Source organism: Gopherus evgoodei, chromosome 4 (genome assembly GCF_007399415.2).
Source record: "Gopherus evgoodei ecotype Sinaloan lineage chromosome 4, rGopEvg1_v1.p, whole genome shotgun sequence".
NCBI classification, from domain to species: Eukaryota; Metazoa; Chordata; order Testudines; family Testudinidae; genus Gopherus; species Gopherus evgoodei.
Genome location: NC_044325.1, coordinates 153,817,597 through 153,829,754, shown reverse-complemented (window position 1 = coordinate 153,829,754; position 12,158 = coordinate 153,817,597). Strand labels below are relative to the sequence as shown.

At 52.0% G+C, this 12,158-nt stretch overlaps 1 protein-coding gene across 1 annotated transcript; it reads left to right on the top strand.

The window, feature by feature from the left end:
- Positions 1 to 5,876: 5,876 nt before the first annotated feature.
- Positions 5,877 to 11,620, top strand: LOC115651467. The gene is made up of 3 exons (XM_030562554.1): positions 5,877 to 6,228; positions 9,427 to 9,732; positions 11,432 to 11,620. Exons 1-3 carry the CDS (start codon positions 5,916 to 5,918, stop codon positions 11,467 to 11,469), a joined length of 657 nt encoding a protein of 218 aa, XP_030418414.1. The 5' UTR covers positions 5,877 to 5,915; the 3' UTR covers positions 11,470 to 11,620.
- The last annotated feature ends 538 nt before the right edge of the window (positions 11,621 to 12,158 follow it).

Sequence of the window (12,158 nt, the reverse complement as noted above, 5' to 3'; positions counted from 1 at the left end):
CGCCACCACAGTCCTTCATCTGGTGCCCGCCAGAAGAAAAAGGTTGGGGACCACTGCTCTAGGTTCTTGCACTTTGTCATTAGTTGCTCTTGTTTTCCTATTTTGTTGAATTTAGTCCCGCTCACCCCGCTGCCAGCTGAGTGAATGGAACCCCAGGCTGACAGCGGGTTGAGTGGCTCAACTGGGATCTCAGCCACTGGCCTGCTCAGCCCGCTGCCAGCCTGGGGTTCCTTGGGGGTCCCTAGGCCAGCAGTGGGTGCTGAGTGGGGCTGGCAGCCAGGACCCCAGGTGGCAATGGGGCAGCAGCCGGAACCCCAGAGCAGCGGCAGGCTGTGCCGCTCAGCCTGCCGCTGCATGCCATCAAAAATCAGCTCGCGTGCTACCTTTGGCACGTGTGCCGTAGGTTGCCGACCCCTGCTCTATACACTAGTAAGGAGATGAGCATATTACAGTTGTTTGGAGGGCTCTATTTAGCAGTAACAGGGCTGTGGAAGAGTCAGTCAACATTTTTTTGACAGGTATCAGAGTAGCAGCCGTGTTAGTCTGGATCTGCAAAAAGAACAGGAGTTCTTGTGGTACCTTAGAGATCAACACATTTATTTGAGCATAAGCTTTCATGGGCTACAACTCACTTCTTCGGATGCATAGACTGGAACATATGTTGAAGAGATATAGGGCTTGTCTACATCACAAAGTTGCAGCGCTGGTGAGGGGGTTACAGCGCTGCAACTTAGGAGGTGTACACATCTGCAGGGCATCACCAGCGCTGCAACTCCCTGTTTGCAGCGCTGGCCGTACTCCCGTTTTGTCTCGGGTGTAGAGGATCCAGCGCTGGTGATCCAGCGCTGGTAATCAAGTGTAGACACTTACCAGCGCTTTTCTTGACCTCCGTGGAATAAGCAGGTATCCCAGCATACCTGAGGAAGCGTCTGGTAATCAAGCAGGTCTCCTTCCCTGGTTTGCAGGGGGATTCGGGGAACGTGAGAGCAAACCGCGGCGAAGCTGGTCTCCTTTCCCGGTTTGCTCTTGCGTTCCCCGAACCCCCGTGCAAGCAGGTCTCCTTCCCTGCGGTTTGCAGGGGGGTTCGGGGAACGCGAGAGCAAACCGCGGCGAAGCTGGTCTCCTTCCTCGGTTTGCTCTCGCGTTCCCCGAACCCCCGTGCAAGCAGGTCTCCTTCCCTGCGGTTTGCAGGGGGGTTCGGGGAACGCGAGAGCAAACCGCAGCGAAGCTGGTCTCCTTCCCCGGTTTGCTCTCGCGTTCCCCGAACCCCCGTGCAAGCAGGTCTCCTTCCCTGCGGTTTGCAGGGGGGTTCGGGGAACGCGACAGCAAACCGCGGCGAAGCTGGTCTCCTTCCCCGGTTTGCTCTCGCGTTCCCCGAACCCCCCTTGAAGCCGCCCAACAGCGCTGCAGTGTGGCCACATCTAACACCACTTGCAGCGCTGGTTGCTGTAAGTGTGGCCACTCTGCAGCGCTGGCCCTATACAGCTGTACTAATACAGCTGTAACAACCAGCGCTGCAAAATTGTAGATGTAGACATACCCATATACACATACAGAAAGCATGAAAAGATGGGAGTTGTCTTACCAACTTTGAGAGGCCAATTAAGTAAGAGAAAAAAACTTTTGAAGTGATAATTAAGATAGCCCAGTACAGACAGTTTGATAAGAAATGTGAGAATACTTACAAGGGGAGATAGATTCAATGTTTGTAATGGCTCAGCCATTCCCAGTCCCTATTTAAGCCTAAGTTGATTGTATCTAGTTTGCATATCAATTCCAGCTCAGCAGTTTCTCACTGGAGTCTGTTTTTGAAGCTTCCCAGCAGCCAATCATCTCCCTCAGACTGTGCTGCATTCGGCTCTCTCTAGGACCCAGCAGCCCTGCTCTTACATGCTCCACTGTTTCTCGTCCGTCCGGGCTCCCAGCATAGCGGTGCCCCCAGACCTAGTGGTGCCCTAGGCGGCTGCCTGTTCTGCCTATGGCTAAGGATGGCCCTGGACCCAGGGCCCCTTCAAGGGCTATCAGTGATCTGACAATGAGGGATGCTTAAGGCTGCCCTCTTTGGGCCTCTTCCAATCATATCCCTCCCACACAATTGTCCCAAGGTTTCTGGCTGGACTCAAGCTGTGTGAAGAGCATGTGCTCACCACCAGGGACCTTCTCTCTCGGCCAGCCACTGCCTCCTCCTGTGGTATGGCCCAGCCTCCTCGGACAGCTCAACCCTTGGACTTTCCCCCGCTGGGGTACCAAACACAGTAAAGGGGAATTAACAAAACCCAGAGTCCATACAAGAGAGGGGAATGCTTCCCTTTCAGACTGTCTGTGTTGCAGGCCGTCTCTTACCTCAGGGAGGGACCTTCGGGCAGTTATGAGGAGAGATTCTGTCTTGCCCGCAGCCCTTCTCTGCTGCAGCTGCAAGTCTGCTCTCCTCCCAGATCTGCCCCTAGTGAGCTGCTCCTCTCCCTTTTCACTCTTCCTCTAGCTGATGTGTTTCCCACAGACATGGCAGGGCTGGGCAGGGCGGGCTGAGCCCACAGTAGTTCCAAAACCCCTAGTTGCCCAGTGTGGAGTTTGTAACCCCCATCACGGTATCACGGAAGGGCTGGTTCTGACTCCACCACTCATATTGACGTCTGCATTGTGGTGAAAATGGGCCATGATTTCCTGTTCTTTCTGTGCAGGTGGCTTGTTAAGGTGCAAGGCTGTGGGTCCCAGGCTTGTGAACGCAGTGTTTCCAAGCTCGCACTTGAGCATCCTTGCTGCATATAAATTTAGGATTATATGGGCAGGACTGGCCTTAGGGAAAATGGGGCCCTGGATGAACTTGTATTTTGGTGCTCTCAATGCTTCCTTCAATGCCCCAGAGCTCCATCAGCCTGGACAGCCAGCTCAATCCCCTCCACCACCCATCACAATTTGTCCATGACTGATACGCTGCATGGATGGAAAGATCAGCATCGTGCCCTGATCCCCTAATGGCCGCAAAGACACCCTGCCCCAGAGCTTTATGGGGCCACAGTCCCTCCCACAGAGGCACTCACCATGGAGCCTGGGGGAGTCCAGATTCTGAGGTGTCAGCAGGATAAGGGCTCTAGTCTGTGTCCCAGGGTTATTTTCATAGAATCATAGAATATGAGAGTTGGAAGAGACCTCAGGTCATCTACTCCAACCCCCTGCTCAAAGCAGGACCAACCCCAACTAAATCATTCCAGCCAGGACTTTGTCAAGCTGGGCCTTAAAAACCTCTAAGGAAGGAGATTCCACCACCTCCCTAGGGAACCCATTCCAGTGCTTCACCCCCCGCCCCCATCTATGTTCTCTTGATTGCAATCCTTGTGGCTCAGGACTCCAGCTGGGAGTGGGCATTCCTGTGCAGCTTGGGGCTGGAGGGAGACACAGCACAAGGCGGTGTTCCTCATCTTCCTTCGCTGGCTAGCCCCTGCCACCCAGCCAGGGGCAGGAGGGTGCAGGGGGAGCTCGTGGCAGCTCGAGCCGGTGGCAGCTAGAAGCCCCAGACAGCAGCAAAGAAAACAACAAGCCTCACCCATGCCCCTCTCCCCTGCCCCATACTAGCCACCCACTGAGCCCCCCATGGCCCTGCTTAAATCCTTCCTAGGACCCTGCGTGAGATCTGAACAAACACTGGGATAGGCATCTGGCACCATGGGCCAGCAGTGACCTCACGGCAGGTCCAGCCTTGGCCATGTGTGGAATTTGCCCCGACACGCAGCCCCGTTCTCCTGGCTGGAGCTGCCCCACCAAATAGAGATGTCAGACTATGTCTGCAGATAACACATAATTGAATGGTATCTGGGTATAAAACTGCAGTTCCCGCCTACAGAGACGGCACAGGCTGTAGACAAAGGTGCTCTATTCTATAGGTATTGTCTGCATTCCTCACGTGGCCAAGGTTGCTGTCTGCCATAAATAACTTTATTCGATTAACAGGTTTTTCTGTTATTTGATGAGCCCTTCTGTTAAAATGGTCCTAGTTACACACACAGTAAATGGAAATGATTGTGTATGTTTACACAGCAGCTCCTCTCAGCGCTGTCACTCGAACATTGAGGAATCATGAATCAGGCCAACAAATTATCTGATTGACTTTAAAATATTATTTCACCATAAAATAATACTTGGTTTTGTTTTTGTTTTTTAAATTTCCATTTTGGTTTCTGAGTCTCCAGGATACTTTCAGGTCAATTGTCAGGCTTGTATCTGTACTTATGAGGTCTAGGAACTTACTTTTCTGAAGTGAAAGCTGCAGTTCTTGCATACTGACATGACGCCAGGAACTGGGGCTTTAAGAAGGACACCAAATATAGTGATTTTCCTAATACAGTTGTGACAGTTGGCAACACCGCCTAACTTCAGAAAAATGTTGGCATTGGCTGTTTGCATGAGAAGATCTGTGCAAATGCACAGACATAATGGAGCTCTCCTATCTAGTATTTCCGTGCTCAGAAAGGGAGAATGTTCTTTGTCCCCGTTGGCTTCTCTCATTACTATCAGCGTTCTTCTAACAAACGTTTTGGAATACGAGGGAGGTAAACAAAAGGAGGGATTTAGATGACCAGCAAGTCACACTTCTGGGTGTTGTTAAATATTATATATTTGCTTCTCTATTTGCATTGCTGCCACAATCGCTAAAGCTCTGACCAAGCTATGAGCAGATACCTGCTGTTCGTGGAATTAATTCCCATTTCTCAACTCCTACTCTGGCAAACTCCCACTGACATCAGGGGAAGTTTTGCCTCAATGAGGACTGAGTAAAAATTGAGTCGAGCTGAGGATTGGCCCAAGCTTTTTCATTCTAGGTTAATTTCAGATCGATTGTAATAAAGAGCAGGGCCTCCTTTCTGTTCTCTGTTGGTGATCACATCTGGCTCCCAAGTTGTCTGTCTGACCTGTTGGCATCTCTGAAGGACAGAGATAAGTCAATACGGATCTGAAATTAACAGTTTCTCAAACCAGGAAGTGCAGTAACTTCAGGGAAACTGCTTTGCAGTTTTTATTCTGCTATTCCTGGAAGTGATTTAGTGAGAATGGAATTTCAGCATCTGGAAAGATTGTTCCTCGCCCTGACACGTAACACCAAAAGTAGATCAACACTCTAGTAACTTGCTTTTAACCATTTGGAGACATTCTCATCTAGCCTAACTGCACCAGGCATGCCTGAGATTGTAGTTCCTCTGCTGTCCTACCCATGTGTGCCTGATCACACCTGCCATGTGGCATAACTCTGATCAGATGAGTAGATGCTGTATGCAGTTGCAGGGGTAATGCCACCTCCCCCCACTCATCCCCCATTTCCCTCCCCCAGTCTCTGCCAATGGTGTTATATTAGTGATTAAAATGCCAGGTTTTGGGAAGACAAAAATAATATAGAAAACAGGAAAAATGTAGTCAGGAAAGTCCTCAGACCAGACCCTTTGGCCCAGATTGACCAAGGTATGCTGGTCATGACTCTCATGGATTTCAATGGGTACTAGGTGCTTCAGTATTGGGGGGGGGGGGCTTGGATTATTTCAGGGATGGTTTATTAAGAAGCAACACAACTCATTATTAGTGGTGACCCCTAGGAGCCCTAGTTACAGTCCAGGACCCCGTTGTGCTGGGTGCTGTTCATTATTGGTTAGTCGTATTATGGTAGCACGAGGAGCCTCAGGCATGGCCCAGGACCCCAGTGTGTGAGGTGCTGGACGCTTTTTATTAGTTGTACCTGATATTAAGAGATGGTCAGTTAAGGCACTGGATGGGACTGGGGGAGATGGGGAGAGGGCAGGAAATGCCGCAGAGCAGAGAGTCAGAGTGACTGTGGAGTGTATTGTGGGCCCCTCCCATTTCTTGTAATCACTTTCTCAGTTGCTCTTTGACAGCACAGAAGCTGTTTCTTGCTTCTGCTTTTTGCTCCCATGGCAGCTAGCACAGGAGTCGTCTGTGAAGGCAGCATGCCCAAGACAGTGAGGGATCACCTGCTCTCTACCCTGGCTAACCTGGGAGAAGCTCAGCTGAAGAATTTCAAATCTAAACTCAATGAAATCCCACTGCAGAACAGTTATGATAACATCCCGAAGGGCATGCTGGAGAAAGCACATCCCATCGAGCTCACTGACAAGATGATCCAGAGTTACCGGGAGACCTATGCAGTGGTGGTGGCTGTGGACGTGCTGAGAGCCATCAACGAGAGCCAGCTGGCATCAAGGCTTGCTACAAACACGAAAATCGGTAGGGAAAGAACCAGGGAGGGGAGATGAGCCCAGGGCCAGCACTTCCATTTAGGCGGCCTAGGCAATCACCTAGGGCGCCAGGATTATTGGTGGGCAGCATTTTGCCGGAGGGGCTGGCAGGCGGCTCCGGTGGAGCTGCCGCAGTCTTGCCTGTGGACGGTCGGCTGCTCGCGCGGCTCCGGTGGACCTCCCGCAGGCACCACTGCGGCAGCTCCACCGGAGCCACGGGACAAGCGCGCGGGGCGGCGAAATTGCCGTGCACCTAGGGCGCTAAAACTCCTAGCGCCGGTCCTGGATGAGCCCCCTGCATCTCCTTCCCTGCAACCTCCGTGGCTGCTCTTCCTGACCTGCAGGAACCTAGCATATCTGTTCCCTGCTCCTGCCCAGAGCAGCTATGGGAAGTTCAGTAGCAGGGGGACTCCTTAAATAGCCCAGGATCAGGGGCAGTGAGTTGTATGGGCCCGTGGTGCCTGTGCTCCACCAAAATGAGAGCATGGGGACCTGGCTCCACCAAAGTTCAGGGTTGGGTCGCTTCCTGCCTGCCCTCTTTGCTTTCCGGAAGGTGCTGGAAGCCGCCAGCACATTCCGGGGGGGGGGCGGTAGTCAGGGCTGGCTTTAGGAAGTGCAGGGCCTAATTCGAATATTTTCGGCTGGGACCCGGCAGGGATGACTTAAAAAAAAAGCCTTTCATTTCTTAGCAACCAGTTCCCTATAAAAAGTTCTGTTTTAAGGAATGTGCCACAGTATGTATTTTTTGTACGTCCGTATTTTCCTCCTGGATGGTGATTTAAGAACCAAAAAGCCTGACATGTCTGGGAAAATACAGATTTATGTTAACCTTGTCTAAAGTTCTTTTTAAAAAAGATGGACTGAACTAGAACTGAGCTCCATTTCACATGTGTGGGTCCCCGCCACTCCCTGGGAGTGTGCTAGGGTGACCGGATGTCCTGATTTTGGGGTTTTTTCTTATATAGGGTCTTATTATCCCCCACCCCCGTCCTGATTTTTCACACTTGCTATCTGATCACCCTAGAGTGTGCCCATGTGTGGGTCCCAATTGCTCCCTGCCCCCCTCATTGAAGCAGGTGTGCAAGGTTACTGCCCTGGGAACTGCAGGGCACCAGTGGACATGGGGCTGATTGGAGGCAGGACAGGGGCTGACTGGAGGTAGGGTCTGGCTGCAGGCAGGGCAAGGGGTGTGGGGTGGTCTGGCTGGTTTTAGGCAGGGCCACAGGGGGGTGCGACATGGGTTGGTTGGAGACAGGGCAGGGGGTGCGGGGCTCGCTGCGCGGCAGGGGGTGAGGCAGGGGGTGGCTGGAGATGGGCTGGCTGCGGGCAGGGGGTGCAGGGCTGGCTGCAGACAGGGGCTTGTGCGGGGCTTGTGCGGGGCTGGCTGCGGGCAGGGCAGGGGGTGTGGGGCTGGCTGCAGACAGAGGCTGGCTGGAGACAGGGCAGGGGGTGCAGCAGGGGCTGGCTGCAGGCAGGGGGTGCAGGTACAGGGGGCTATTTAAAGGACCAGGGCTGCAGAGGCAGCTGGAGCCCCATCCCTTTAAATAGCCCCCGGAGCCCCCTGCTACCCCAGGACACTGGGGGCTCTGGGTGCAGGTATAGGGGGTACAGCCCACCCTGTACGGTGAGTACTCCCTCCTCCTCCCTCCCCCACCAGGGTAGCAGCAGCAGCCCAGGGCTCAGGGGCTATTTAAAGGGCCGAGGGCTCCCCTTCTTCTACCGCCCCAGCCCTTTAAATAGCCACTGGAGCCCTGGAGAAGTGGTGGGGCTCCAGCGGCTATTTAAAGGGCTGGGGCAGTAGAAGCAATGGGAGTCCTGGACTTTTTAAATAGCCCTCAGAGCCCCACAGCCCTACTCCAAGGCTCCAGCAGTGGGGCTGTGGTGGCAATTTAAAGGGCCTGGGGCTCCAGCCTCTGCTGGGAGCCCCAGACCCTTTAAATTGCCTCCTGGGGAAGCTGGGCCACCCCGGTGCAGCACACTGGCTCTTGCTGGTACACTGTACTGGGGCTTGGGTGTGGGGCCCTCTTAGTGGCGGGGCCTGATTCAGGGGAATTGGTTGAATTGGCCTAAAGCTGGCCCTGGGGGTGGTGTGGTGTGGTGTGTCCGCGCACTGCCCCCACCCCGAGCACCGACTCTGCAAACTGCACCCAATGGGAGCTGCAGGGATGGTGACTGCGGGCAGCGGCATGCAGAGACCCCTCCAGCCATCCGCCTAGGAGCTGCTGTCAGAGGGGGGTGCAGGTTGCTTTTGGGAGCCGCCTGAGGTAAGCGCTGCATTGCTCACCCTCTCCTGCACCCCAACCCCTTGCCCTAGCCCAGACCCTGCCCCCAAACTCTCAGAGCCCATCCCCCACCCCTACTCCCGCCCCCCAACCCCCTGCCCTAACCCGCACCACGCACCTGCTTCTGCACTCCAACCTCCTTCCCCAGCACAGACCCTGCACCAAACTCCATCCAGGATCCTGACCCCTTCCCACTCCCGCACTCAAACTCCCTCCCAGAGCCTTAGGCCTGTTCTGGGCACCACCAAAAATTGTACAAACCTGCGGCCCTTGCCCAGGATTTATGCCTTCAATCACTTTTGTGTGTTCACCTACTATGCTCGTCAGCTGCAGCACTTTCATTGTCACCCCTCCCCCCTTCCTCACCGATTCCTCCTCACACTCATCAGTCTGGGGTGTGTTTGCTGACTGGGGGCTGGACTGGAACAGGCATGGGCCGGGGGACATTGTCAACAGGGAGGAAGTAGGGGCCTGCCACTGCCTGCCATGGTCTGTTAGTTAATCAGAGGCATCTGCCCTGGGCAACCAGAAAGGTGCATGAATGAGAATGAACAGTGGTCCCCATCCTCTTTACGCAGAGCCAGGGTGTGTCAGGTCACACCACAATGAGAGGGGGAGCATCCGGCATGCTAGATCATGTTCAGGAATAGCAGACTAAAAACTGGAAAACATTTCTGGATACTTTTTATTAATTGTGCCTAGTGTTAAGGGATGGTTTTGTGGCTAAGGTACTGGATGGGACTGGGGGAGACAGGAGAGAGAGCAGAAAATGCCACAGAGCAGAGAGTCAGAGTGACTGTGGAGTGTATTGTGGGCCCCTCCCATTTCCTGTAATAATCACTTTCTCAGTTGCTCTTTGACAGCACAGAAGCTGTTTCCTGACTTGCTCTCTGCTCCCCTGGCAGCTAGCACAGGAGTCGTCTGTGAAGGCAGCATGCCCAAGACAGTGAGGGATCACCTGCTCTCTACCCTGGCTAACCTGGGAGAAGCTCAGCTGAAGAATTTCAAATCTAAACTCAATGAAATCCCACTGCAGGATGGATATGATAACATCCCGAAGGGCGTGCTGGAGAAAGCAGATCCCATTGAGCTCACTGACAAGATGATCCGGAGTTACAAGGAGACCTATGCAGTGGTGGTGGCTGTGGACGTGCTGAGAGCCATCAACGAGATCCAGCTGGCATCAAGGCTTGCTACAAACACGGGAATTGGTAGGGAAAGAACCAGGGAGGGGAGATGAGCCCCCTTCTCCTTCCCTCCCTGGCTGCTCTTACTGACCTGCAGGAACCTAGCGAATCTGTCCCCCGCTCCTGTCCAGAGCAGCTATGGGAAGTTCAGTAGCAGGGGGACTCCTTAAATAGCCCAGGATTTATATCGCCAATAACTTTTGTGTGTTCACCTACTGTGTTCTTCAACTGCAGCACTTTCATTGTCACCCCTCCCCCCTTCCTCACTGATACCTCTTCACACTCTTAAGTCTGGGGTCTGTTTGCTGACTGGGGACTGGACTGGAACAGGCATGGGCCGGGGGACAACAGGGAGGGAGTAGGGGCCTGCCACTGCCTGCCATGGTCTGTTAGTTACTCAGAGGCATCTTCCCTGGGCACCTACAGGGGTGGACACAGCACCCAGAAAGGTGCATGAATAAGAGTGGATAACGGTCTCCATCCCCTTTGCATAGACTCTGGGTGTGGCTCACCACAGCACGACGAGCAAGGAGCATCCGGCATTTGGGACAGACTGGGCCTTTTTTTTCTGGAAAATTTCCCACGGCAGCTAATAGTGCAGCAACTGATTCAGTGTTTTCCACAGTGGGGACAATTTCAGAGGAAACGCCAGTATCAGCAGGGTCCCTGAGGCACAATCTGTCCCCAAACTCTACATGGAGCAATGTGGCTCTGCAGATGCTCTATTCAGCCCAAGGGCTCTGTCCCATTCTGGGGTGCAATTCAGCCCAATGGGGGCTGTGTCACCTCCTGCCCTGCAACCTTGGGTGCCTCTCAGTGCTTTGCTGCTGTAACTCCCAGCCTGGGCTGCCTGCAAAGAGCCTGCAAGTCACACCCTGAGTGGCTGTGTGTAGCTACTGCCCACCAGCAACACTTCAGTCACACTCTCTGGCTTCCGCCAGCCTTGATTACCACTTGCAGAGTGACCCCCAACACATGCCCAGTCCTGGATTCTCCCAAAGGACGTGTGTTTTGCACTGTCCAGGTATTAGAGGTCCATTGATCTTGTAAGGGATTAATATCCAAGAGTTTGGCACTTGAATTGGCGTTACCAAGCAATTCATTTTACACACAACCATGAATTAGTTTTGAGTAAAGAATGAAATACGTTTATTTAAGTACAAAGAGACAGATATTAAGTGAGAAATGGTTACAAGAGAAATAAAGATAAAACACTTTCCAGTAGCTAAAACTTAATATGCCAGGCTTGGTTCAAGGTACAGTTCCTACCACAAGTTCCCAGCAAGATTGCTGACCAAATTTTCAGGTCAGGATTCCACACACCCCGGTCATAGGGCATGAGTTTGTGTGTGTGTGTGTGTGTGTGTGTGTGTGTGTGTGTGTGAGTGAGAGAGAGAGAGAGAGAGAGAGAGAGAGAGAGAGAGAGTCTTTGCTCCTCACTTTTATAGTCCTGTCCTGCTTTGAAATGCATTTCCTGAGGGTTACTCCTAGATACGGTCTGTAAAAGCAACACCCTTTAGCAAAAAGGGATTTGATTACAACATTATTTCTGCTCTATACTCTGAACTCTATATATTTGGCTCTGTTTTCTTACAGCAAATGTGGAGAAGCTGCCATTTCTTGTGTATGAGCTATAATATGCAGATCAGCAAGCTAGTTCACGAAATTCTTTCATCCTACTATTCTGAACATAGTTCTTCTAACTCCTTTTTCTCTGTCTCAGGTTCTGAAAGCTCCTCAAGCAATGGCGACCTCAAATAATTTCTTTGCGTTAAGATGGGCTTCGTTACCTGCAATACTCTGTGACTCAACAGCTACTTTCAACTTGGTTCCTATTGTCAGTTACTGAGTTAAATTCCTCTCCAGGAATTTATTTATGATTTACTCATACAATAAGAACAACAATTCATTCCCCGCCCCTGCCCCCGCATTCAAGTGATTTGTAACCCAACCGCAGTCTATCACCTGGGCAACACAGCTCTGTTTGCTGGATACTTAGGTAGATTAGGTGTGAATGTAAATATAATCTGGCCCTGAAGCCTTTCCCCCTAGCCCCAGCTCATCGCTAGCTGTCAGGGAGAGCTCATTTAGACTTTGCTTACAAATCATCATTTGAAATTATGATGTTGGCCAACATCACCAAAATGAATGCACTGACATTGTCATAAAAAAACAGCTGTATAAGGAAGCTAGTCTATGTTCATACTTTTCAAATCTATTATGCTTTTTCAGATACACATAGTTTATCATACACTGCATATGTTTTTAAAGTGTATTAATGTTTCAGTTTCAATTCAAATTTCCAAACAATCACTAAATTAGCATGTAAATAGTTCACAAAACTGAGGCCGGGGGGGAATTCAAGGGGGATATACAGCCCCATAGAGGGATGTAGGGAAATCCCTGTTGGAACATCAGCTCTGAGCCCAAGAAACAAGCACCAACTGGTG